Source organism: Phocoena sinus, chromosome 11, assembly GCF_008692025.1.
Source record: "Phocoena sinus isolate mPhoSin1 chromosome 11, mPhoSin1.pri, whole genome shotgun sequence".
Taxonomy (NCBI): domain Eukaryota; kingdom Metazoa; phylum Chordata; class Mammalia; order Artiodactyla; family Phocoenidae; genus Phocoena; species Phocoena sinus.
In genome coordinates this window covers 40,686,085-40,709,954 of record NC_045773.1, presented here as the reverse complement: position 1 = coordinate 40,709,954, position 23,870 = coordinate 40,686,085, and the positions used below count along the sequence as shown (strand labels likewise).

At 42.8% G+C, this 23,870-nt stretch overlaps 1 protein-coding gene across 4 annotated transcripts in view; it reads right to left on the bottom strand.

The window, feature by feature from the left end:
* Nucleotides 1-8,288: 8,288 nt before the first annotated feature.
* Nucleotides 8,289-23,870, bottom strand: part of KIF9 (kinesin family member 9) — a 50,258-nt gene continuing 34,676 nt past the window's right edge. For 3 of the 4 annotated variants that reach the window (XM_032647980.1, XM_032647979.1, XM_032647981.1), the window contains 4 exons: nucleotides 20,717-20,893; nucleotides 20,173-20,288; nucleotides 19,657-19,761; nucleotides 8,289-11,275 (listed from right to left, as the gene is read on the bottom strand). In XM_032647980.1, the coding sequence (XP_032503871.1) occupies nucleotides 11,225-11,275; nucleotides 19,657-19,761; nucleotides 20,173-20,288; nucleotides 20,717-20,893 (449 nt within the window). In that variant the 3' untranslated portion in view covers nucleotides 8,289-11,224. Of the gene's footprint in view, nucleotides 11,276-19,656; nucleotides 19,762-20,172; nucleotides 20,289-20,699; nucleotides 20,894-23,870 lie in introns of those variants that run through there. The other variant, XR_004352101.1, reaches the window with a different exon arrangement.

The following is a 23,870-nucleotide window of genomic DNA, read 5'->3' as shown; positions in this document are numbered from 1 at the left end:
TCAGCTCACTGGGATGTGCTGGCCAGTGAAGCTTACCTCAAGCTCCACTGCCTGGGAGTCTTCCTCAGCCACAGTTACTCTACAGCTCAGTTGCCTTGTTGGTTCTGATGTCATGTTGAATGTAGCACCATGTTGAATAGAGTACCACTGTGTGGTAGGGCCCTTTGGATGCAGCACTATGTTGGTGGTGGCAGCATGTTAGAGGAATTCCATGTTGGATAGAGTGCCACATTGGCAGCAGTGCCATGTCGGATGTAGCCCCATGTTGGCAGTGGCACCAAGTAGACGGGGGCATGTTGGTGGGCCATCTGTGATTACTGAGTGCTGCACGGGCTCTCTAAATGACTGCTCCAGGAAATCCAGGACAAGCTGTCTACTCTGGGATTTCTCATCCCACCCCAAAACTGTGGGTCCTTAATACACATACTGTCCTTGGAAGTTCAATCCTGAGAGAAGTGTGGAACTAGAGTCCCATCTCTGACTTCTTCCTGTCTTCCAAAACATCGAAAGAAAGTAAAAATCACCCATCATTCCACCCTACATAGATAGCTGCTGATATTTGCATAATAATATTTTTATTTGTGTGTACATTTGAATGAAATGGTACATGTTATACATAATGTTTTATAATATTTTTATTTAGTAGTATATTTGACAGTCTTTACTGTGTGTGTGTGAGATTTATTTATTTTAATTTTTCTTGAAATATAATTGATTTACAATGTTGTGTTAGTTTCACGTCTACAGCAAAGTGATTCACATATATATATGTATATATATATATATTCTTTTTTAGATTCTTTTTCATTATAGGTTATTACAAGATATTGAGTATAGTTCCCTGTGCCATACAGTCCTTGTTTTTTATCTATTTTACATATAGTGGTGTGTATATTTTATACTCTTTTTTTTTTTTGCAGTACGCAGGCCTCTCACTGTTGTGGCCCCTCCCGTTGCGGAGCACAGGTTCTGGACGCGTAGGCTCAGCGGCCATGGCTCACGGGCCCAGCCGCTCTGCGGCATGTGAGATCTTTCCAGACTGGGGCACGAACCCGTGTCCCCTGCATCGGCATGCGGACTCTCAACCACTGCGGAAGCCTCCTGGTGTGTATATTTTAATCCCAAACTCCAAATTTATCCCTCCCCTGCCTTTCCCCTTTGGTAACCATAAGTTTGTTTTCTATGTTTGTGAGTCTATTTCTGTTTTGTAAATTATCTTTATTTTTAATGGCTGTATACGCTTCCATAGTATAAATGTACAACTCATTTAATCAATTCCCTATTCATTTTGGGTGCTAACAGTTGTTCACTCTTATATAAACAGTGGTGTATATCTTTGCAGAGAAATCTCTGTTCATCACCACGATGTTTTCATTAGTAAATTTCCTAGAATTAGAATTTCTGGGTCAAGGGATAAACTAAAGTGATGCATGCTCACTGTAAAAATTCAAACAATACAGAAGTTTATATTGCTAATAGGTGTATACACTTTCAGCCTTTTTTCTCTGCAAGTCCACACACATATGTGTGCGCACACACAGACACACATTTATAAAAGGTAAAATGGTATCATACTATGCATATTGTTCCACAACTTGCTCTTTTATAAGAACTAGAGTAGATCATGAACATCCTCCTAGTCTATAAGTTTACCTCATTTTAAGTTGCAGAGTATTCCAGAATAAAGGTATATTTTGTAAGCCATTCCCCAGTGGACAGACATTTAAGTTGCTTACAGTTTTTCTCTCTTATAAATTGTGTGGCAGTAAATATTCTTGTTTGTATAACTTTGCACATTGTGTGAGTGATTCTTTAGGATAAATTTCTAGAAGTGGATTTCTGGGTCAAAATGTGTTAGGAACATACTGAAGTTCAGTCTCAGCCTTGGTATTCTACCAAAATTTGATATTTGCGTTTGGTTTTAGCCAAATAGCAAAATGCCTATCTTGTGATCACTTCTGACTTTCCTGACCTCGTCATCAGTGATCACATGGTAGCCCTGGACATCAACAAGTCCATCTAGTCAACCAAGTTCCTGCTTCGCTTATTGACTGTGGTAGGTAGAATAATGCCCCTCCCCCAAAGATGTCCATTTCTCTCTTTTTTAAAAAATTTATTTTATTTATTTATTTATTTTACTTATTTATTTTTGGCTGCATTGGGTCTTCATTGCTGTGCACTGGCTTTCTCTAGTTGTGGCAAGCGGGGGCTACTCTTCATTGCAGTGCGAGGAGTTCTCATTGCGGTGGCTTCTCTTGTTGCAGAGCATGGGCTCTAGGTGCTCGAGCTTCAGTAGTTGTGGCTCGTGGGTTCTATAGCACAGGCTCATTAGTTGTGGCACACGAACTTAGTTGCTCCGCGGCATGTGGGATCTTCCCGGACCAGGGCTCGAACCCCTGTCCCCTGCATTGGCAGGCAGATTCTTAGCCACTGTGCCACCAGGGAAGTCCAAGATGTCCATTTCTAATACCTGAAACAGTGAATATGTTAGGTTACATGGCCAAGGGGGGATCAAAGGTGCAGACAGAATCAAGTTTACTAATCAACTGATTTTAAAATAGATTATCCTGGATTATCCAGATGGGTACAAGATAATCACGAAGGTCCTTAAAAGTGAAAGAAGGAAGCTGAAAAGAAGGGTCAGAGGGAGACCAGACTATGGAAGAACAGTCAGAGACATGGCTTTGTAGATGGAGGAAAGGGGCCATGAGCCAAGGAATGTAGGCAGCTTCTAGAAACTGGAAAAGGCAAGGAAATGGATTCTTCCCTATTGTCACCTTGATTTTAGCCCAACATCAGACTTCAAACTATAAAATAATAAATCTGTATTGTTTCAAGCTACTAAATTCGTGGTAATTTGTTACAGCAGCAATAGAAAACTAATACCATGATCAAGAGATTTCTGGTCTAACAGAGCTAATCTGGTTAAGTAAGTATTTATGGGATGGAAAATCAATGAAGAAAATGTTTCATGAGTGTCCTTGACAATGGAACACACATGGTAAAGCTTGTGAGTGGTTTTGGAATCAGAGGCATACAGTGCTTTGTCTATACCTTTCAGATGTTTCTTCAGACAGTCCCTTTAGTGCAGCAGGATGTGTTGGTCAAAGACAGAGAATGGGCTGCTTTCATCATTTTTCTTCAGGCAAAGACATTACCTGACCTGTCAGAGATTTGGGAACTGTCTTGTCACACATATACAAGTTGAAATGGCAGCCATTAGGTGTTTAAGTACAACTATAACAAGAAGACTTATCACTATTTTTCAATAATAATACCAACACAGTAGGACTTACTAACAACCAGTTTTTGCTTACAATAAAAATAGTTTGCAGGAACCTGATAAAGAGAACTGAAACCAATTTTATTTCCTCTCTCTGGATTAAAAAAAGTACTGGGTCCAGGCATACTTTCCTGTCATTACACACTGAGAACAAGCAAAAATAACTTAGCTATTTGTTCCAACAAATACTTGCTCCTAGAAGACTATGAACTAACAAAAAGAGCTTACTTATCAAAACTAGCATTTTACTCATCGACACTTGCTTAAAGACTGCTGACTCACTGTGCCTACCAATCCAAAATTATTGTTATAAATTCTGCCTAATCTCGATCAGTTTCCTGCTTTGCAAGACCCTCCTTTAAACTACCCAGTTTGGGCCCTAAAGCCCTGTAAACATCCTTCCCTGACTTTCCCCTTCTGAGAAATGTTTATGAGTTTGTCAATTTGGCATTCTCTTTAATGCTGTAAGTTTATTAAATTTAACTTAACTTGAACAGGTTTTCAGGGGGTCTTTTGGAGAGTCTTTTCCCGATAGAAGTAACCTTGAGAGTGCTAGTATACTTTCCATGAACCCTACTCTAAAGATTCTCCTATATTCTCACTCCAGGGAAGATACTGAAGTTGGTGTGTATGCAGTGGAAGCTGAGTATCACATGGATATTCATAAACAGTTTTATTTCCTTAAACGCAAGTCACCTTGCTCCACAGCAACAGTTCTAGGTCCAAAGTCAAAGGAATCTATTTATTAGAAATAAAAATATGTAGCAATGTTACATCTACTACTTAGTAGGTGTTTTCTTCAAGTAAAGCAAAACTCTTCAGTATGTGTGTTTGCTTCGGTGAAATTGTATCATCAACTTAGCCTCAAGTCCAGGAATTGAAGAAGGAGATAAATCTTTACCCAGTCAGCTCGCTATTAGAGAGGAAGGAAACTTTAATAACTTGATGACAACATCACTGTCAGTTGAACACTTTACTGCAGAACCTACGGAAATAAATCTGGCTCCTCCACTCACCTTTGCTGACTATACTGAAAATGAATGACTGTTTAGTATCACAGAAGTACACGTAACAATCGAGCAGCCCATGTTACTTGGAAATTATGGTGCCCATAAGTATTAAAATGTAAAACTTAAAAAATTTGGGTACTAAAATAAAATAATTATAATTATTTATTAAAATAAATAATAATTACTATATAATAATAATTTAAAAATAATTTTTAAATAATTCTAATTAAAATTTGTATTTGAACAAAATGTGTTTATGGTATACCTCTGTTATACACAATTAAAATTGTTAAAGGTATCACCAAATTTTTATCCAAGAAGTTTGTACGAATGTAAAAAGCATGTACCAATATACATTTTTAAGGCTCTGGAGATGGACTACCTAATTGTCCTCCAGAAAACATGAGCCAGTTGATTCTGCAACACTGAAGAAGAATGTCCATTTATCTGTTGTTAAAGGAGAATTTTTCAAAAAAGTTATAATCGTGAACAGGAATAAATAATGGGCATTTATGAATTGCAAAGTCTTCACAGACATTAACTTGCCTGGTCCTTTTAGCATCCACGTAGTAGGGTGGGCAGTAACAGCTGCTGCCTCCATTTTACAAATGCAGAGATTGAGCCTCAGAGAAGTGGCACCTAAGGTCACAGACTCTGAGTGGTAGCATGTGGACTTGGCATGGGGTTCTCAGACCCTGTGTTCCATTTTCATGTACCTGGCCACATATGTGACCACATTCTCTATGCTCTCAGTGTCTTTGGGAGCCTTCCAGTTCCTCCTTCAGACCCTCTCACCTTCTGCAGGAGAAGGCCAGGCACAGCCCTATAGCAAAGACAGTTTCTTCCACCCTTGCCATCTCCGCCCTTGCCATCATTCCCAAATTTAAGAACAATTCTTGTCCACTTGGGACTACCCTGGTGGTCCAGTGGGTAAGACTCCATGCTCCCAATGCAGAGGGCCTGGGTTCAATCCCTGGTCATGGAACTAGATCCTGCATGCATGCCACAACTAAGAAGTCCACATGCTGCAACTAAAAGATCCCTCATGCTGCAACGAAGATCCCACGTGCCTCAACTAAGACCCGGTGCAGCCAAAATAAATAAATAATAATAATAATAAAAGAACAATACTTGTCTACTCCACACACACTCAACTCTAGCATCCTAATGCTTTTTACAGCTTTTCTGGACAGAGCAGATTCTCCTTCAAGGGGTATATAATAGGAAAATCCCACTTGTTTCTTAAAAGCCCTTTAGTTATCAAATCACACAATCATGGCTGGCCTTTGAGGTAAGCCCCTTCCCTGCATGCAATACTCCCTCTTTTTTCTTCCAGCCATTGCTGATACATTTCTGCAAATAGGGTGCCTCTCCCTTTATTGTTGGAAAGCTGAGCTGGTAAAAATGTCTTTCATCTGCTCATATAAAAATATCTTTCTAAATTAAATGTTATTTTTGTTAAGAAAAGCAAATTATATTTAACAGAAAAATTTAAAAATATTTTAAAATTTAAGGGGAAAAATCACTTCCAGTTTCATCCAGAAATAACCACTTTTGACATTTTAGTCTTTTTTTATTCATATATATGTGTGAATATCTCTGTATATGATATAATTTTCAACTGATATGTTAAGTAACTTTTCCACAACTGCTTTTATAGAATCACAGAATCTAGATTTAGAAGAAAACTCGAGGCCTTCAAGATCTTTCTTCCTGGTTTGAGGGCTTTGATTGGGTCTGCCTAGACACTGCTTGTATCCTCCAGGGACTGGAAGCCCAGTTTGTACTAAGAAAATCCATTTCTGGGTTGGAAAATTCTCATTCCGTTTTTGTCTCCTGAAATGACAGAATATGAATATGAATATGTCCTATTTGGATTTCTCTTCTCAGATTGAATATCTCTGGTTTCCATGATCATTCCTTGCTTGACAGAACTTTCAGAGCCACTCATGATGCTGGTCACCCTCCCCAGGGGAGTCTGTTCACTTATAACACTGCCTCCAGTCCCTGACATGAAGTCCCAAGTGCAACCTGGCAGATGTGGTGTGCAGTGGGGCTGCTGCTTCCCTAAGCCCAGACACTTGACCTCCAGTAACACTGCTCAGGATGGCACTATATTTTTAGCAGCTACTTTTACTGTAAGCTTTTGGGTTGGTCTTAAAAAGCCATCAGTCAGGATTAATTGGAGAAAGATAATGCCAGTCAGAATGCTGCCTTTTCAAATTCAAAATCTATTTTGGGGGGCTTCCCTGGTGGCGCAGTGGCTGAGAGTCCGCCTGCCAATGCAGGGGACGCAGGTTCGTGCCCCGGTCCGGGAAGATCCCACATGCCGCGGAGCGGCTGGGCCCGTGAGCCATGGCCACTGAGCCTGCGCATCCGGAGCCTGTGCTCCGCAACAGGAGAGGCCACAACAGTGAGAGGCCCGCGTACCACAAAAATAAAAAAACAAACAAACAAACAAACAAAATCTATTTTGGGGAGTGGAAAGGGAGCCTAACATTGGTTGGTGTGTCTGTGTGTGTGTGCACGCGCATGTGTGTTTGTTCACCATCTATCAGATGTAATGCTGAACACATTCATATCTTTATTATTATTATTGTTACTGTCATGGCAGTCTCAGTTGGTTGAGGTCCTACTGTGCACTAGACATACGTTAATTTCATTTCACAGAGCCCCAGGATAATTAATTGTTGTTTTACACATGAGGAAAGGAAGGCAGGGAAATTGCACAACTTGTTCCAAGGTCCCACACCAGTAAGATGTTTACGCCCATGTTCTACCCCTATATCGTATTGCCTCAGAAAAGTGCAACCACTGATCAACATTCAAGTTCAGAGTGAGACTCCCGGGAATTCCCTGGCAGTGCAGTGGCTAAAGACTATGTGCTTTCACTGCGGAGATCCTGCAAGCTGATAAATGATCAGATTTTTAATATAGTTCAAAGGTTAAAGTCCACTGAATTTCTTGACAGATTCAATGTGGGGTGTAAGAGGAGTGAAATACAAAACTAAGGATTTTAGCCTGAGCAATAGGGCTGAGATAAAGAAGGCTGTGGGTGGAGCATGTTTTGGGGTGGCATTTGAGCATTTAGGGGTTTTTTGTTTTTTTAAAAAATAAATAAATTTATTTATTAATTTTGGCTGTGTTGGGTCGTAGCTGCGTGTGGGCTTTTCTCCAGCTGGAGCGAACGGGGGCTACTCTTCGTTGCGGTGTGCGGGCTTCTCATTGCGGTGGCTTCTCTTGTTGCGGAGCATGGGCTCTAGGGGCGTGGGCTTCAGTAGTTGTGGCACATGGGCTCAGTAGTTGTGGCTTGTGGGCTCTAGAGCGCAGGCTCAGTAGTTGTGGCTCGTGGGCTTAGTTGCTCCACAGCATGTGGAATCTTCCTGGACTAGGGCTCGAACCCGCGTCCCCTGCATTGGCAGGCGGATTCTTAACCACTGTGCCACCAGGGAAGTCCGAGCATTTAGTTTTAAACATGCTGATTTGTAAATATCTTAATAGACACTCAAGTGGAGATGCCAAGTTAGCAGTTAGCTATACAGGTATATCTTGTTTTATTACATTTTGCTTTTTGCACTTTGCAGATACTGAGCTTTTTACAAATTAAAGATTTATGGCAACGCTGCATTGAGCAAATCTATTGGTGTAATTTTTCTAACAGCATTTGCTCAACTTGGTTTTCTGTGTCACATTTTGGTAATTCTCACAATATTTAAAAATTTTTCGTTATTATTATACTTGTTATGGTGATCTGTGATCAGTGATCTTTGATGTTACTGTTGTGAAAGATTATAACTCACTGAAGGCTCAGATGATGGTTTGCATTTTTTAGTAATAAAATATTTTTTAATTAAGGTATGTACATTTGATAGACATAATGCTATTATACACTTATCAGACTACAGTGTAAACATAACTTTTATATTCACTGGGAAACTAAAAAATTCATATGACTCACTTCATTGAGATATTCACTTTATTGCAGTGGTCTGGAATCAAACCCACAGTGTCTCCAAGGTATGCCTGTACAGTTTTGGAGATCAGGAGAGCAGCCTAAGCTAGATATATAAAATTGAGAGTTGGCACATGGATGATGTTTAAAGCCACAAGGCTGGAAGAGATCACCAAGAGAGTCATCTCCCTATTATCTCCTCTGGATCTGTGATTAGATGTTTCCTAAATCTTTTCATTCTCTCCACCATGACTCATCGTGCTTTCAATTTTCTTTCTCTTCCTCCCTTTACGCTACAAGTCCCAGCAGTTTCTTCAGATCCAACATCCAGGTCATTAATTCTCTCTTTCACTGTTTCTAGTCTGTCATTTTAACTTTTAGAACTACATTTTCTTCATTCCTAGAAATTCTTTTTAAAAAAATATGCACTCTATTTTAATAGCCTTTATCGTATGTTTGACACATACTTTGTCTCTATTTAAAACATATATATTGTATAATCTTTATCCAGTAATTTATCTGAAGTTCTAATGACTCTGAAACTGATTCTCTTTACACTGTGCCTCCATCATGATACATTGTTTCCATGTATGCCACATGTGCACATGTGCATGCATGTGCATGTGTGTGTCTGTGTGTGTGTTTAATCTTTGGAGCTCATGTTTACTAGGGCTTTGCGGGAATGCTGTGTAGCTGGATAAAGGGCCTGAACACTAGATTTTAAAATTCTACTAGGTGTTTCAACCTTGGGAAAAAAATTTTTTTCTGTCTAAAAACAAACATTTAGATCTCCAGTTTTATTGAAGCCTTGGGCTAATTTTTATGCTAATTCTTCAGCCTGGTGGTTCCTGGACCACACAGTGTAAATTTGAATCCCAAACCTGTGCATGGTTGCAAATTCTCACAGGACCTGTTCTCCCTCATCCCTGGGGATAGTTTCCTTGTTATTTCTCCATGTCAGTGGGGAAATTTTTTTAGCTCACCTCTTCATCTGGTGCTACCTTTACGCAAGGGGTCCCATTTCCATCTTCCTATGAGGCATGGGCCATAGTCTTATTTCTCACACTTATGTGGGCATTAACACTCAAGAGCAACCGTCCACTCACACACCTTCTACCAGCCATAGCCGGTTCACACACTGACCACTCTGGTTTTCAATTCTCCAGCTCCTGGCAGTTTCCTTTCTTTCCTGCAAATTTAGCTTTGCATTTAAAAGAATGTTATACTTTAGACAGTATCTCTGTTTGTAGCCAGAGTGTTTTCAGGTTACCTTATCTGTCACATTGATGGAATTGGAAGTCCCTTTAGGGGTGATTGTGATGGTCAGATTAGCTCAGCAGGAACTATTTTCTAGAATAACAGGCATATTTGGGTGGATATCATGCCCCCTAGCTCCCTGTCATGTTGGAAGCATCTGCTCCTGTGAGGAGTTTGCATGGAGGGTGATCTACAGAGCACCATTTGGCTTATTCCTGTGGCTCTGCCCACGCTGACGATTACTTGTTTCAGTTTGTGCCAGAACTGACCGAGGCGTATGTGGTGACGAATGAGCTAGAGACACATGGGACCAACTGCCATGACAGAGTCCCAGCCTGCCCTGGCCTGCAGGCCCCAGGACTGGCTGTCCAGGAATTCTGTGCAGGGATGACCAGCATGCCACATGCCATTCTAGCCAGTGACAGGGAATGAAGGGAAGGAGGACTGGTTATACCACAAATGGCTGCTTCCTGTGGCTCCAGCAGGATGATGTACTCCTGTTTCCCAAGTTCTATTTCCTGAGCTACTCCAAAGACACGGGAACCCCAAACAAGTGCTGGTAAGGGCAAGGGCAGCCAAGAAGGGAAAGAATCTGAACTCTCTAGGGCCTCCAACTCATCAGCTGGGATGATGAGCAGAGCCTGGACATATCTGCCTGTTTGGCCACATTTAAAGGAAACATGAGGACTGACCAACAAGGCTGTGTGTACACCATAAGTGCTGATCAGTGACAGCCCCCCGGTGTGTCATCCAAGGGAATGAAGTCAGGGGACTTCAAAGCTGCTCCGGGAAGCCTTGGCATAGAAGGAGTCTCTGAAAGCTGTTTCAGGACCGTTGTGTATCTGCCAGTCAGTGAAGGAGAAAGGGGGTGGATAGGAGAGAGGGCAGAGACCTTAAGGAAAGCCTTCAGCTTTCTCTCTTCAACAAAACCCCCATCTGGCTGCTCATTGATGGGCTGAAGAACAGAACCATAGGGTCTTTGATTGGAAAGATGCCATTTAGTTCAACCTTCCAGCTAGTGCAGGTTCTGCAATCTCCTTGCCAGACAGCCTCCCACCATGGGATTCTCACTGCTAACTTCACGGTAGGAATGATCTCATTTTAAGCCTCTTCTTATTTTGAGGTAAAAATCTGCCTTTCAGTCATTTCCACCTACACCCCATCCTCTCCTGGTTGCTGAAGAAGAAGCACCTCCTGCCTTCACTGGCTCAGGAACACAGAGAGGATTCCCTGCGAGAACCTACAGTCTCACCCATGAGAACCAGGGCTCCTCGGACCCAGCTCATCCCCAGGATGGCCATCCAGGAAAGGAAGGAGGCTGACCAGTGGGACAAAGGCTTGCCAGAGGGAGACTGGCTGAGCTACTTCTTCACTTTCTTACTGGAGACTCAGTTAGGACCCCACCTGTACATAGGGAAGACATCCTCCCAGATAGGAAATAAAATAAAGTTCTTGGATGAGCACTGAAAGCCGAACCAGAAAGTTATTTTATCCTGTCCCTGCATATAAGACAGTGAATTGAAACCAAAAGTGTTCTGTGAAGATATTCAAAGGTGTCCTTTGAAGGCTGTTCCTCCTGGCAGGTAGGCCATTGTGTGTTCTCTGGGCTGCGCCCAGCCTTGGAGCAGAGGGATTGGAGTCTGGGCAGGTGCTTTGGCAGTGCCTCTAGAACAGGCAGGAGTAGCTGGGGGTTTCGTCCTTCAACGCACTGGCAGTGAGTCCCTATTTTCTATGTGTCTGCTGGAGGCCCATCATGGTTTTCAAATAATTGTGCTAGACACAGAAAAGGGGAGAAAACAGAAGTTGATTAGGACATGCGGACCTAACAAGGACTCAGAAGCCACACCACTTTATATCCACCCCATCATTCTTCCTGCAAATATCACTGTTTGAGGACAAGGATTCCCTTTGACTAGCCCCAGTTCTGTGAGAAATAATGTTCCATTCAATCCCTCTCATTCTTTCATCCTAAAGAAAGTGTGTAAAACTGTTTTTAAATGTTTAAAAGGAGACAGGCATGTTTCAAGGGCCAACTTGAAAGTTTCTGACAAGAAGTAGGTTCAAAAAAAGAAAAGAAAAGAAAAGGGCTCTCTCTCCAGAGGGGTGGGGGCCCACGTATTCCAAAGGGCCTTCCCTCTGCAAATCAACTAGATGTTCGTGAATCCTACCCTTTTAATGAACTGCTAGCCTCTTGGAAAGCATGTGGAAAAAGTAAGCTGAAACAGAATCAGTGGGCAGGGCAGTGAACAAGCAAATGCTAAAACCAACATGGAATTTGGAGGTGAATCCTAGATTCCCCACATGGTGAATCTGAACTGAAACTGAAGCTCCCACATGAAGCTGGAATTATTTTACCCCAATTTTTTATTGTGGTAAAATACACACAACATACAAATTTCCATCTTAACTGTGTTTAAGTGTACAGTTTAGTGGTATTAAATACATTGATAATGTTGTGCAACCATCACTACCATCTATCTCCATAACTCTTTTCATCATCCCAAACTGAAATTCCATATGCCTTGAACAATAACTCCCCATTCCCCTCTCCCCGCAGACCCTGAAAATCACCACTATACTTTCAATCTTTATGATTTTTTCAAGTCAGTCATTTAATTTTTAAATTATTTTTTTTAAGTTTTATTGGAGTGTAGTTGATTTACAATGTTGTGTTAGTTTCAGGTGTACAGCAAAGTAATTTAATTATACATATACATATATTCATTCTTTTTAGATTCTTTTCACATATAGGTTATCCCAGAATATAGGTTGTCCCAGAATATTGAGTAGAGTTCCCTGTGCTATATAGTAGGTCTCTGTTGGTTATCTATCTTATACATTGTAGTGTGTTGTCTGTTAATCCCAAGCTCCTTATTTATCCCTCCCTGCCACATTTCCCCTTTGATAACCATAAGTTTGTTTTCAATATCTGTAAGTCTGTTTCTATTTTGTAAATAAGTTCATTTGTATCATTTTAAAAAATTAGATTCCACATATGAGTGACATCATATGATATTTGTCTTTCTCTGTATGACTTACTTCACTTAGTATGATAATCTCTAGGTCACACCATGTTGCTGCAAATGGCATTATTTCATTCTTTTTTATGGCTGAGTAGTATTCCATTGTATATATGTACCACATCTTTATCCATTCCTCTGTCGATGTACATTTAGGTTGCTTCCATATCTTGGCTATTGTAAATAGTGCTGCAATGAACATTGAGGTGCATGTATCTTTTCGGATTTTGGTTTTCTCTGGGTATATGCCCAGGAGTGGGATTGCTGGGTCATATAGTAGTTCTATTTTTAGTTTTTTAAGGAACCGCCATACTGTTCTGTATAGTGGTTGTACCAATTTACATTCCCACCAACAGTGTAGGAGGGTTCCGATTTCTCCACACCCTCTCCAGCATTTATTTATTTATTCATTTTTATTTATTTATATTTTTTTGGTGTGTTAGTTTCTGCTTTATGACAAAGTGAATCAGCTATACATATACATATATCCCCATATCTCCTCCCTCTTGCGTTTCCCTCCCATTTCCTATCCCACCCCTCTAGGTGGTCACAAAGCACCGAGCTGATCTCCCTGTGCTATGCAGCTGCTTCCCACTAGCTATCTGTTTTACATTTGGTAGTATGTATATGTCCACCAGCATTTATTTTTTGTGGACTTTTCTTCCCCCCAGATTTATTGAGATGGAATTGCCATATAATACAATATTGCATAAGTTTAAGGTGTACAGTGTGTTGATTTAACACACTTATATATTGTAGAGTGACTGCAACCATAGCATTAGCTAACACCTCCATTATATCATATAAGTACTATTTCTTTTCTGTGGTGAGAACATTTAAGATCTACTCTCATAGCAACTTTCAAGTATATACTACAGCATTATTAACTATAATTACCATGCTATATATTAGACCCCCAGAACTTATTCATCTTATAACTGGAAGTTTGTGTCCTTTGACCAACATCTCCCCATTCCCCACCCCCACCCCCAGCCCCTGGTAACCACCATTCTAATCTCTGTTTCTATGAGTTCAGCATTTTGTTTGTGGACTTTCTGATCATCGCCATTCTCACCAGTGTGAGGGGATACCTCATTGTACTGATAGTTTTTTGTTTGTTTGTTTTATTTAGTTAGTTATTTTGCCCAAGCAGTGCAGCATGTGGGATCTTAGTTCCCTGGCCAAGGATCGAACCTGCATCCCCTGTGTTGGAAGCAGGGAGTCCTAACCAGCGCCACGGGAGTCCCCTCATTGAGGTTTTGATTTGCATTTCTCTAATAATTAGTTATGCTGAGCATCTTTTCATGGTCTTTTTGGCCATCTGTATGTCTTCTTTGGAGAAACGTCTATTTAGATCTTCTGCCCATTTTTGTACTGGGTTGTCTGTTTTTTTGATACTGAGCTGCATGAGCTAGTTGTGTATTTTGGAGATTAATCCCTTGTTGGTTGCTTGACTTGCAAATATTTTCTCCCATTCTGAGGTTTGTCTTTTTGCTTTGTTTATGGTTTCCGTTTCTGTGCAAAAGCTTTTAAGTTTAATTAGATCCCATTTGTTTATTTTTGTGTTTATTTTCATTACTCTAGGAGGTGGGTCAAAAAAGATCTTGCTGCAATTTATGTCAAAGAGTGCTCTTCCTATGTTTTCCTCTAAGAGTTTTATAGTGTCCAGCCTTACATTTAGGTCTCCAATCCATTTTGAGTTTATTTTTGTGTATGGTGTTAGAGAGTGTTCTAATTTCATTCTTTCACATGTAGCTGTACAGTTTTCCCAGCACCACTTATTGAAGAGGCTGTTATTTTCTTCATTGTATATTCTTGTCTCCTTTGTCATAGATTAGGTGACCATAGGTGCGTGAGTTTATCTCTGGACTTTCTATTCTGTTCCAATGATCTATATTTCTGTTTTTGTGCCAGTACCATACTGTTTTTTGTTTTTCATTTTTTTTAACATCTTTATTGCAGTATGATTGCTTTACAATGGTGTGTTAATTTCTGCTTCATAACAAAGTGAATCAGTTATACATATACATATGTTCCCATATCTCTTCCCTCTTGTGTCTCCCTCCCTCCCACCCTCCCTATCCCACTCCTCTAGGTGGTCACAAACCACCGAGTTGATCTCCCTGTGCTATGCGGCTGCTTCCCATTAGCTATCTATTTTACGTTTGGTAGTGTATATATGTCCATGCCACTCTCTCACTTTGTCACAGCTTACCCTTCCCCCCGCATATCCTCAAGTCCATTCTCTAGTAGGTCTGTGTCTTTATTTCCGTCTTACCCCTAGCTTCTTCACGACCTTTTTTTTTTTTTTCTTAGATTCCATATATATGTGTTAGCATACGGTATTTGGTTTTCTCTTTCTGACTTACTTCACTCTGTATGACAGACTCTGGGTCCATCCACCTCACTACAAATATCTCAATTTCGTTTCTTTTTATGGCTGAGTAATATTCCATTGTATATATATGCCACATCTTCTTTATCCATTCATCTGATGATGGACACATAGGTTGCTTCCATGTCCTGGCTATTGTAAATAGAGCTGCAATGAACATTTTGGTACATGACTGTTTTTGAATTATGGTTTTCTCAGGGTATATGCCCAGTAGTGGGATTGCTGGATCGTATGGTAGCTCTATTTTTAGTTTTTTAAGGATCCTCCATACTGTTCTCTGTAGTGGCTGTATCAATTTACATTCTCACCAACAGTGCAAGAGGGTTCCCTTTTCTCCACACCCTCTCCAGCATTTATTGTGTCTAAATTTTTTGATGATGGCCATTCTGACTGGTGTGAGATGATATCTCATTGTAGTTTTGATTTGCATTCTCTAATGATTAATGATGTTCAGCATTCTTTCATGTGTTTGTTGGCAATCTGTATATCTTCTTTGGAGAAATGTCTATTTAGGTCTTCTACCCATTTTTGTATTGGGTTGTTTGTTTTTTTGTTATTGAGCTGCATGAGCTGCTTGTAAATCTTGGAGATTAATCCTTTGTCAGTTGCTTCATTTGCAAATATTTTCCCCCATTCTGAGGGTTGTCTTTTGGTCTTGTTTATGGTTTCCTTTGCTGTGCAAAAGCTTTTAAGTTTCATTAGATCCCATTTGTTTATTTTTGTTTTTATTTCCATTTCTCTAGGAGTTGGGTCAAAAAGAATCTTGCTGTGATTTGTGTCATAGAGTGTTCTGCCTATGTTTTCCTCTAAGAGTTTGATAGTGTCTGGCCTTACATTTAGGTCTTTAATCCATTTTGAGTTTATTTTTGTGTATGGTGTTAGGGAGTGTTCTAATTTCATACTTTTACATGGACCTGTCCAGTTTTCCCAGCACCACTTATTGAAGAGGCTGTCTATTCTCCACTGTATATTCCTGCCTCCTTTATCAAAGATAAGGTGACCATATGTGCGTGGGTATATCTCTGGGCTTTCTATCCTGTTCCATTGATCTATATTTCTGTTTTTGTGCCAGTACCCTACTGTCTTGAATACTGTAGCTTTGTAGTATAGTCTGAAGTCAGGCAGCCTGATTCCTCCAGCTCCGTTTTTCTTTCTCAAGACTGCTTTGGCTATTCGGGGTTTTTTGTGTTTCCATACAAACTGTAAAATTTTTTGTTCTAAATCTGTGAAAAATGCCATTGGTAATTCAATAGGGATTGCACTGAATCTGTAGAATGCTTTGGGTAGTATAGTCATTTTCACAATATTGACTCTTCCAATCCAAGAACATGGTATATCCCTCCATCTGTTTGTGTCATGTTTGATTTCTTTCATCAGTATCGTATCATTTTCTGAGTACAGGTCTTTTGCCTCCTTAGGTAGGTTTATTCCTAGGTATTTTATTCTTTTTGTTGTAGTGGTAAATGGGATTGGTTCCTTAATTACTCTTTCTGATCTTTTGTTGTTACTGTATAGAAATGCAACAGATTTCTGTGTATTAATTTTGTATCCTGCAACTTTACCAGATTCATTGATGAACTCTAGTAGTTTTCTGGTAGCACCTTCAGGATTTTCTATGTATAGTCTATCTTTATGATTTCTGACTACTCTAAGTACCTCATGTAAGTGGAACCATACAGTTATTTGTCTTTCTGTGACTGGTTTGTTTCACATAGTGGCTGTACCATTTTACATTCCCACCAACAGCACACGAGGGTTCCAGTTACTCCACATCCTTGCCAACACTTGTTATTTTCTTTTTTTTTATTAGCCATCCTAATGCATGTAAGGTGGTATCTCATTGTCGTTTTGATTTGCATTTCTCTATGATTAGTAATGTTGAGCATCTTTTCATGTGTTTACTGTCCATCTGTATATCTTCTTTGGAGAAATGTCTGTTCAAATCCTTTGCCCATTTTTGAATTGGATTTTGTTTTCTGGTTGTTGAGTTTTAGGAATTCTCTGTATATTCTGGATATTAATCCCTTATCAGGCTGGAATTCTTGAAGGAGTTCAAAATGGTCCTGGGTTGGTAATGCCGCATGGCAAAAGCAGGTGCAAACTCTTTCAGGAGGAAAGTAATTTCAGCTTATACATTCAGGACTCTTAGTGCTTAAGTTCAATCATATTTATGGTCAATTGAATTTCAGCAAGGGTGCCAGACAATTCAACGGAGAAAGAATCAATTTTTCAACAATTGGTACTGGGAAAACTGGATATCCACATGGAAAAGAATAAAGTTGGACCCCTGCCTCACATCATATGCCCCCTCCTCTGAGCCCAGAAGGGGTAGGCCTCTCTGTGGTCAGACAAGGAAGCTCCTGCATAGTGGTCACAGTCAAACAATGTCCGAGGCTGGGCTGCTTATGCCTACTTGACCCCACTCCATTTTCTCCCATAGAGCCCTGCCCTCCTACAGGTCTGGACTTCCTTGATCCAGGGCTGATGTGGGTTTCCCTTCAGGGGCCAGAGTTAATAAAGCTTGATGCTCACAGCATAAGGCTAAATGGATACCTGGATAAAGCCATTCTCTCTCCTGCTGAAAGAGTGGGCCCAGGCAACTGGGATGGGCAGGTGACCCTGCCCCAAGCCACAGCTGATTGAACCAAGAATGCACACTTAACCCAAGAAGAGTCAGTTAGGCTTCTCCCTCCAGAGAGGCTCAAAGTAAGTAGTCAGGTGATATTGGGCACTGGGGCTGTGAAGTCTTGGAAAATAAGGGCATGCCAGGGCCAAGGCTGGAGCTAGAAATTGAGAGGTGGGGAGGGGAGAACAGATAGATGAAGGATCAAACCTCAGGGAGAAGCTAAGGTCAGATCTGGAAGGAGAAAGGCCTGGAGGGAGAGGAGCCTGGGCCCTGCTTCCTACAGGTGAGTTCTATGGCCTGCTAATCAAAGTGTGGTCTTGGACTAGCTGCATGAACACCATATGGGTACTTATTAAAAGTGCAGACTCTCAGATTCACCCTGGACCTGCTGCATCAGAAGCTGCATTCTAACAAGACTCCTGGTGATGTATGTACACAGCACAGGGTGAGGGGTGCTACTATGGAACCTTCAGAATCTGTGTTAACAAACCCCTTCACTCAAGCTTCTTTGAGTGGACTTTAGCTCCTCACAGCCATCAAAGGTCAGTGAAGGTATCAGTTTAACTATAAGTGTAAAGAATGAACTCAATCAGGAGAAGGGCTTTCTAACTATAACACAAAATCCAGAAGCCAAGAAAGAGAAGACTGATACCCTTGATTTCATAAAAATCAGCAAAACAACTACAAAAAAACCGTAAGTAAAGCCAAAGACAAATAGGGGGAAATATTTGCAACTCATATCATAAAGAGCTAATCTCCCCAATGTATCAAGAATTCCTATAAATTAATAAGAAAAAGACCAACGACCAATAGAAAAATGGGCAAAAATATCAACAGGCAGTTTATAGGAAAAGAAATTAAAATGGCCCTTAAACATATGAAAAGAAGCTTGACTTTACTGATAATAAGAGAAATACAAATCAAGGCTAGACTGAGAGACCATTTTTCACCTTTCAGATTGGAAAAACCCAAAAAGCAGGATACTGCATCTTGCGGGGAGCCTGTGGGGAACTAGCATCCTGTATATGCTGCTGGGGGGTGGGGGTGGGTGATGGATTCAGCTCTAGGCAGGCAATTCGGCACCATATATCAAAAGTACACATGTCCTTCTGGCCAAGAAATTCACTCCTACAAACTTGCCTTTCACTCCTGTGTGAATTCACATTTGTACAAGGTTAATTATCACAGCAATGTTTGTCATAGTAAAGAAATGGAACTTCCTAAAATCCCTCAATCTGAGATGCATTAAATGAATTCTGATAGATCCTTGCAACGGAGTACTACTATGCAGCTGTGAAAAAGAACACAGCAGCACCAACAGGTTGAAAGGGGACGATCTTCAGGATAGACTGTTAAGTGGAAAAAGCGAGACGCAGAACAATGTGCAGGAGGAACACTAGAAATAAGTGACAGCGGTTCCTTGTCAGAGGGGACTGGTGGGAGCTGGACTGATGGGGGACTGGGTATTAGTATTTTCATGCTTTTTAATGCTTCAATTGTATCATCCTATTGAAAATGTAAATGAGTACCACAAAAATATTTTTAAAACAATGAGCTCACTTGGGCAGTCACCCCATGTGCAGCTGCCACCTGCCGTATAAGAACTGCCTCTGGGCACAGAAAAGCACACAGTATACAGGCCTCCTGTGTTCTGGCTCCAGGCTGAGCCTCAGCAGAGCGGAGACCCTTTGTTCCAGCCCGCTCAGTGAGGAGAGTACCAGGTCATGTCTAGCTTTGCCTTGGCTGCCTGTGGTCCTCTGGTCCCCTGCCACCTGTGCACAGCGGCCTCCACAGGAGAGGTTCTCCCCAAAAGGAAGTGGCCTCAGGGGAGCCCTAGGCCCTGTCCTGGCATGTTATTCACACATGGGCTGTCTTAGCACTCACCAGCCATGTCCAGGCCTGGCCAAAGTCTGTGGGGCCCCTATTGGTTCCAGCCCAGCCCCAGGACTCTGGAGTTGGCAGAAGATACCCACTGACTCTGGGTGACTCTGGATTTCCCTGGGCTGGCGTATTCCTCCTCTGCCTCTCTACAGTGGGGAGTGTAATCCTGGGTGTCCTAGTAATGAGGTCCCTGAGGCCTTGCCTTCCTGGAGACATGAATCCCCCAAGTTACCTTCTGTTCTGTCTTGACTTTGGCATTGTAGAAGGAGACAGAATCAGGGCCCTCTGGCAGCATCGTCTGCTGCAGCCGGCTGAACCTGTCCTGGTCATCTTCTCCCTACAAGAGTCCCAACACAGCACAGTCCCTTAGCCTGGCGTTGTCAGGATCCACTCTGACAGGGCCTGTGGCGGGCATTAGGGCAGCCTCTCGCTGGGTCTGCAGACCTCCACCCAGGATAGCTCACAATCCCCCAGACTCATGTTTTCCAGTGTCATCGCGGACACCCTGTAACCGCCACCAGGGCAAGATGAGCCACTCAAGAAGGGGTGCAGCAGCATGTGGCGGTTTCTGTGTCCTCATCCTTGATAACAGGGGAGAGACCTGTACCTGCCCACCTGCCTGGGCCAGCTGTAGGAGAGGCTGGGAGCAGCCGGTACACTGCCAAGCTTTGGAGAGAACAGAGGACAAGGGGCACTGCCCACTGCCCTGTGCTCGTCACCATCCCCACCCCTGCCCTGTGCCACTCACCAGAGACACAATCCTGCTGAGAGGCATCATGCCTGGCCGGATGCTGCCACCTGGCTTCAGTGCCGCCTGCAGGTCCTCAGGGACAAAGAAGGACTCATTGTACCAGATGTCAAATTCTGCAGGGAGACAGGGAGATGGCACTGTGAGGGTGGGGAGTCCCTGAGGAAGCAGGTCAAGGCTGTGTGTGTCTGTCTGTCTTGTGCTTGTCACAGCTCACCCTCTCTTCACTTCCTGCTCCAGGGCCTCACCCTTTCCCATCTCCATCTCCTGCCCTCAGAATCCTGGAAACACACATCTAAAGCCCCATCCAGGGACTTCCCTGGCAGTCCAGTGGTTAAGACTCCACTGCAGGCTTTGATCCCTGCAGCAGGAACTAGGGGAACTAGGATCCCGCATGGCCCAGGGCATAGCCAAAAAAAAGTCCTGTCCAGCCCCTGCCTCTGCAAGAGAAAAGTTCTGAAGCCACTTCTAGAACTCAGACAGTAGCCCTGCCCTGTGCCTCCTGGAACCCCAGGTGGCCAGCCAACCTTCCCAAACGGCACACCCATGAGCAGGCGATGTCGACACTGATCCACCAGGTGCTGGCAGTACTGGATCTCAGCCCTGAGGTCCTGTAGGTCCTGATACTCTGTCCGGTACTGCTTCTTGAGGTCTTTAAGCTTCAAGATCAGCAGGAATTCCTCCTCATCAATGATCATCAGCCCCTTGTTCTCATACTCGCCTGCAGGGGGAAGGAGGAGGTTAGGGAATGAGGTGCCCACCTGAGGTGGTCAGAAAGAGGGGAGAGTGCTGGCAAAGCATGAAGACAGGACCTGGGAAGGGCTGGGGTACAGCATGGAGGTGGACAAGGCATGAGAAGGCCAGACTACTAGGATATGTCTCACAGGGAGAGGGGGCTCAGGTCAGAGGACCACACTGGCATTTTTAGGACAAACAGGAGGGGTAGGCAGAGGAAAGGGTAGAGATGGCCCACGTTCCACGATTCTTTTGATCTTAAACCCCACTAGCCAAAGATATCCAGTAAATACCTCTATTATACAGGTGTTTACCTTTTTTATAAATTATGTAAACAAGCTGCCGCCACTGGCTAGTACCACGAGGCAGTTGGGCAGGGTTCCTTATTAATTACAGTAGATGTAAACCCACATTTCAAATTGTCTTCTTGACGATTTCAGCATTCGCCAGCTACCCTCTTGTCAGAGAACATCAGACATCTTGTCGGATGGCTGTCAGAGGGCTCCAGGAGGAGAGGGGTCAGTTGTGCTATTAGTCATCTCCTCTACTCGCTGTCTCTTGGTATGGACCTTTTCAGGTCTGTCAGTTTGATAAAGGTTGTTAGGTTAAGACAAAATAACGATATCTGTGGAGCCACTCGCCTGGCTGTCTACTGCTCACAGCACCTTGAAAGTTCAGCAAAGGCGTCATGTCAACACCCAGCCCGAGGACCCTTGGAGAGTGAGTCCTGTTTGTGACTGAGGTGTGTGGCCAGGGTGCACGAGGCAGTCCCCAGGTACCGGAGGAAAGCATTAGCACTTCCGCTGATGTTTACAGGGGAGAAGTGAGGCACATTAAGTGTCACTGACACCATTCATGGAGAGGCAAGGGTTCCAATTCAAGGTGTTTGCAGTGGGGTTGGGGGGGGAGTGGTGTCCAGGGTAGCCCTCACCTTCAGTGCAGAGCAACCTGGTTTGCATGCTGTGGGCCTGATGTGGTCACTTTGATACAGACAAATCCGTCAGTCACAGAGTAGAGTCTTTACAGTACTCTGTTGACATGGGGAGTGACAACATCTTTTGTACTACCCAGAGGTTCTCTGATTATCTCCACAGAAAATACTTATGAGAGCTGAACTTAAGATGATTTTTCTTTTTTTTTTTTTTCACAAAAGACTAATTAATGTCTCAAATTCAGTGACTGTTCTGGGCTGATAAGTGGCTGTCAGTCAAGGTACCTAGAAAATATTTTTAAAAATGAATTTACTCGATCTGTTCCCTTAAGATAAAGGTATTTTACTTGCTATTTTAACAACCAATGGGAAAACAACTGCTTTCGGGGGGAAAGAGCAAAAATGTTTTTTGATACTGATAAAAGTTTAAATATTTTAAAATATTGTTTATTTCTTCTTCAACCCATCCTTTAAAAATGTCCATTTTCAGGTATATTGAGGAGTAAGTGATATATCAGCATAGCATGCATATATATTATTTAAAATATGTAAATATATAATAAGGGGTTGCATATTCAAAGGAGGTGTGGGGGGACTTCCCTGGTGGCACAGTGGTTAAGACTCCATGCTCCCAATGCAGGGAACCCGGGTTCCATCCCTGGTCAGGGAACTAGATCCCAAATGCGTGCTGCAACTAACAGTTCGCATGCCACAACTAAGGAACCCACGTGCCACAACTAAGGAGCCCTGGAGCTGCAACTAAGGAGCCCACCTTCCACAGCTAAAAACTGGTGTGACCAAATAAATAAATATTAAAAAAAAAAAAAAGGTGTAAGTAGAAGGCACAAAGAAGTGCCTGTTTGTCCTGCAAGGCCTTCACTCTAGAGGTTCTGGGTGGGGGCATGTCTGGAGCCATCATCACCCACCTTCCCCTACTTCCCAAACCCATGGAGGGCTTTGCCCTCTGGAACAGTGTGTTAACGCTTGGTCCATAGGGTATGAGCAAAGTAGCCCCAAGAATTTGGAAATAAAGTTGCCCTCTGAGAAATAAGTGAGTAAAATGCAACCTCTGTGAGTGAGATGATCCCCCTGACCTGCAGAAAACCAAGTGCCACCTGGAGATGCCCAGGTGATCAGTGAGATCATTCAAGAAGGCCGGCCTAGCATAGGGTTGCGATTTAGCAAGGGAAAGCCCAGTAACCGGTGGTGTGCCCTGCCTGTGAACAAGAGTGTGGCCTCTGAACCACCAGCCTCAGTGTTGGGATGGTTACTCTTTAAAATGCAGGTTCTGGGCCCTGCTCCAGATCTCCTGAGTCAGAGCCACTGATTGCAGCCTAGGAATCTGTACTTGACCAGCCCTTCCAAATGAGTCCTCTGCTTACTCAAGCTTGAGGGTTCTTGGTGCCCATTGAAGGTATGGGCAGTGTCTGCCACTGGGACAAGGGCACCAGGTCAGGGTAACCAGGCGAGCACTCTCCCCACTCCCTACACAGGGGTCCCTGCTCGTTGAGCCTGAGGGCTTCCCACACCACCTGCCTTAAGAGACAAGACTTTGCTAGGCCAGTTTGTTGCAGGGTTGGCATGAGGAATGGTCTTAGTGACAGTGAATCACTTGGCCCCTGGTATCCACATTCTCATTCCCTCCTCAGTTTCTCATGTCTTGACCAGCACCCCTACCCCAATCAGACCACTGTGGTCAGTGAGGAGACAACACCAGGACCCATGGACCTTGTGGCGGTCGCCAGCCACCCATCTCCCTGGGGAAGTGTCTACAAGACCAACATTCTGTCCCTCCATGGGCAGAAGCACATATCAGATGGAAGGTCCAGCACTTAGATCTGAGATAATGCAAGAAAGGGGACTTGCAGGCAGAAGCTAGCTGACAGGGAAGGACTCTGTGGTTCCCCAGGGCTGACTAGAGCCAAGTGATGACCCAGGGATGAAGCCTGCACCCCAACATCCCCTGCTGGCCCCCTTCCAACTCAGTCCTCCAGTACCCAAGGCTGCCCCATCCCGAGCAGGATGACTCAGA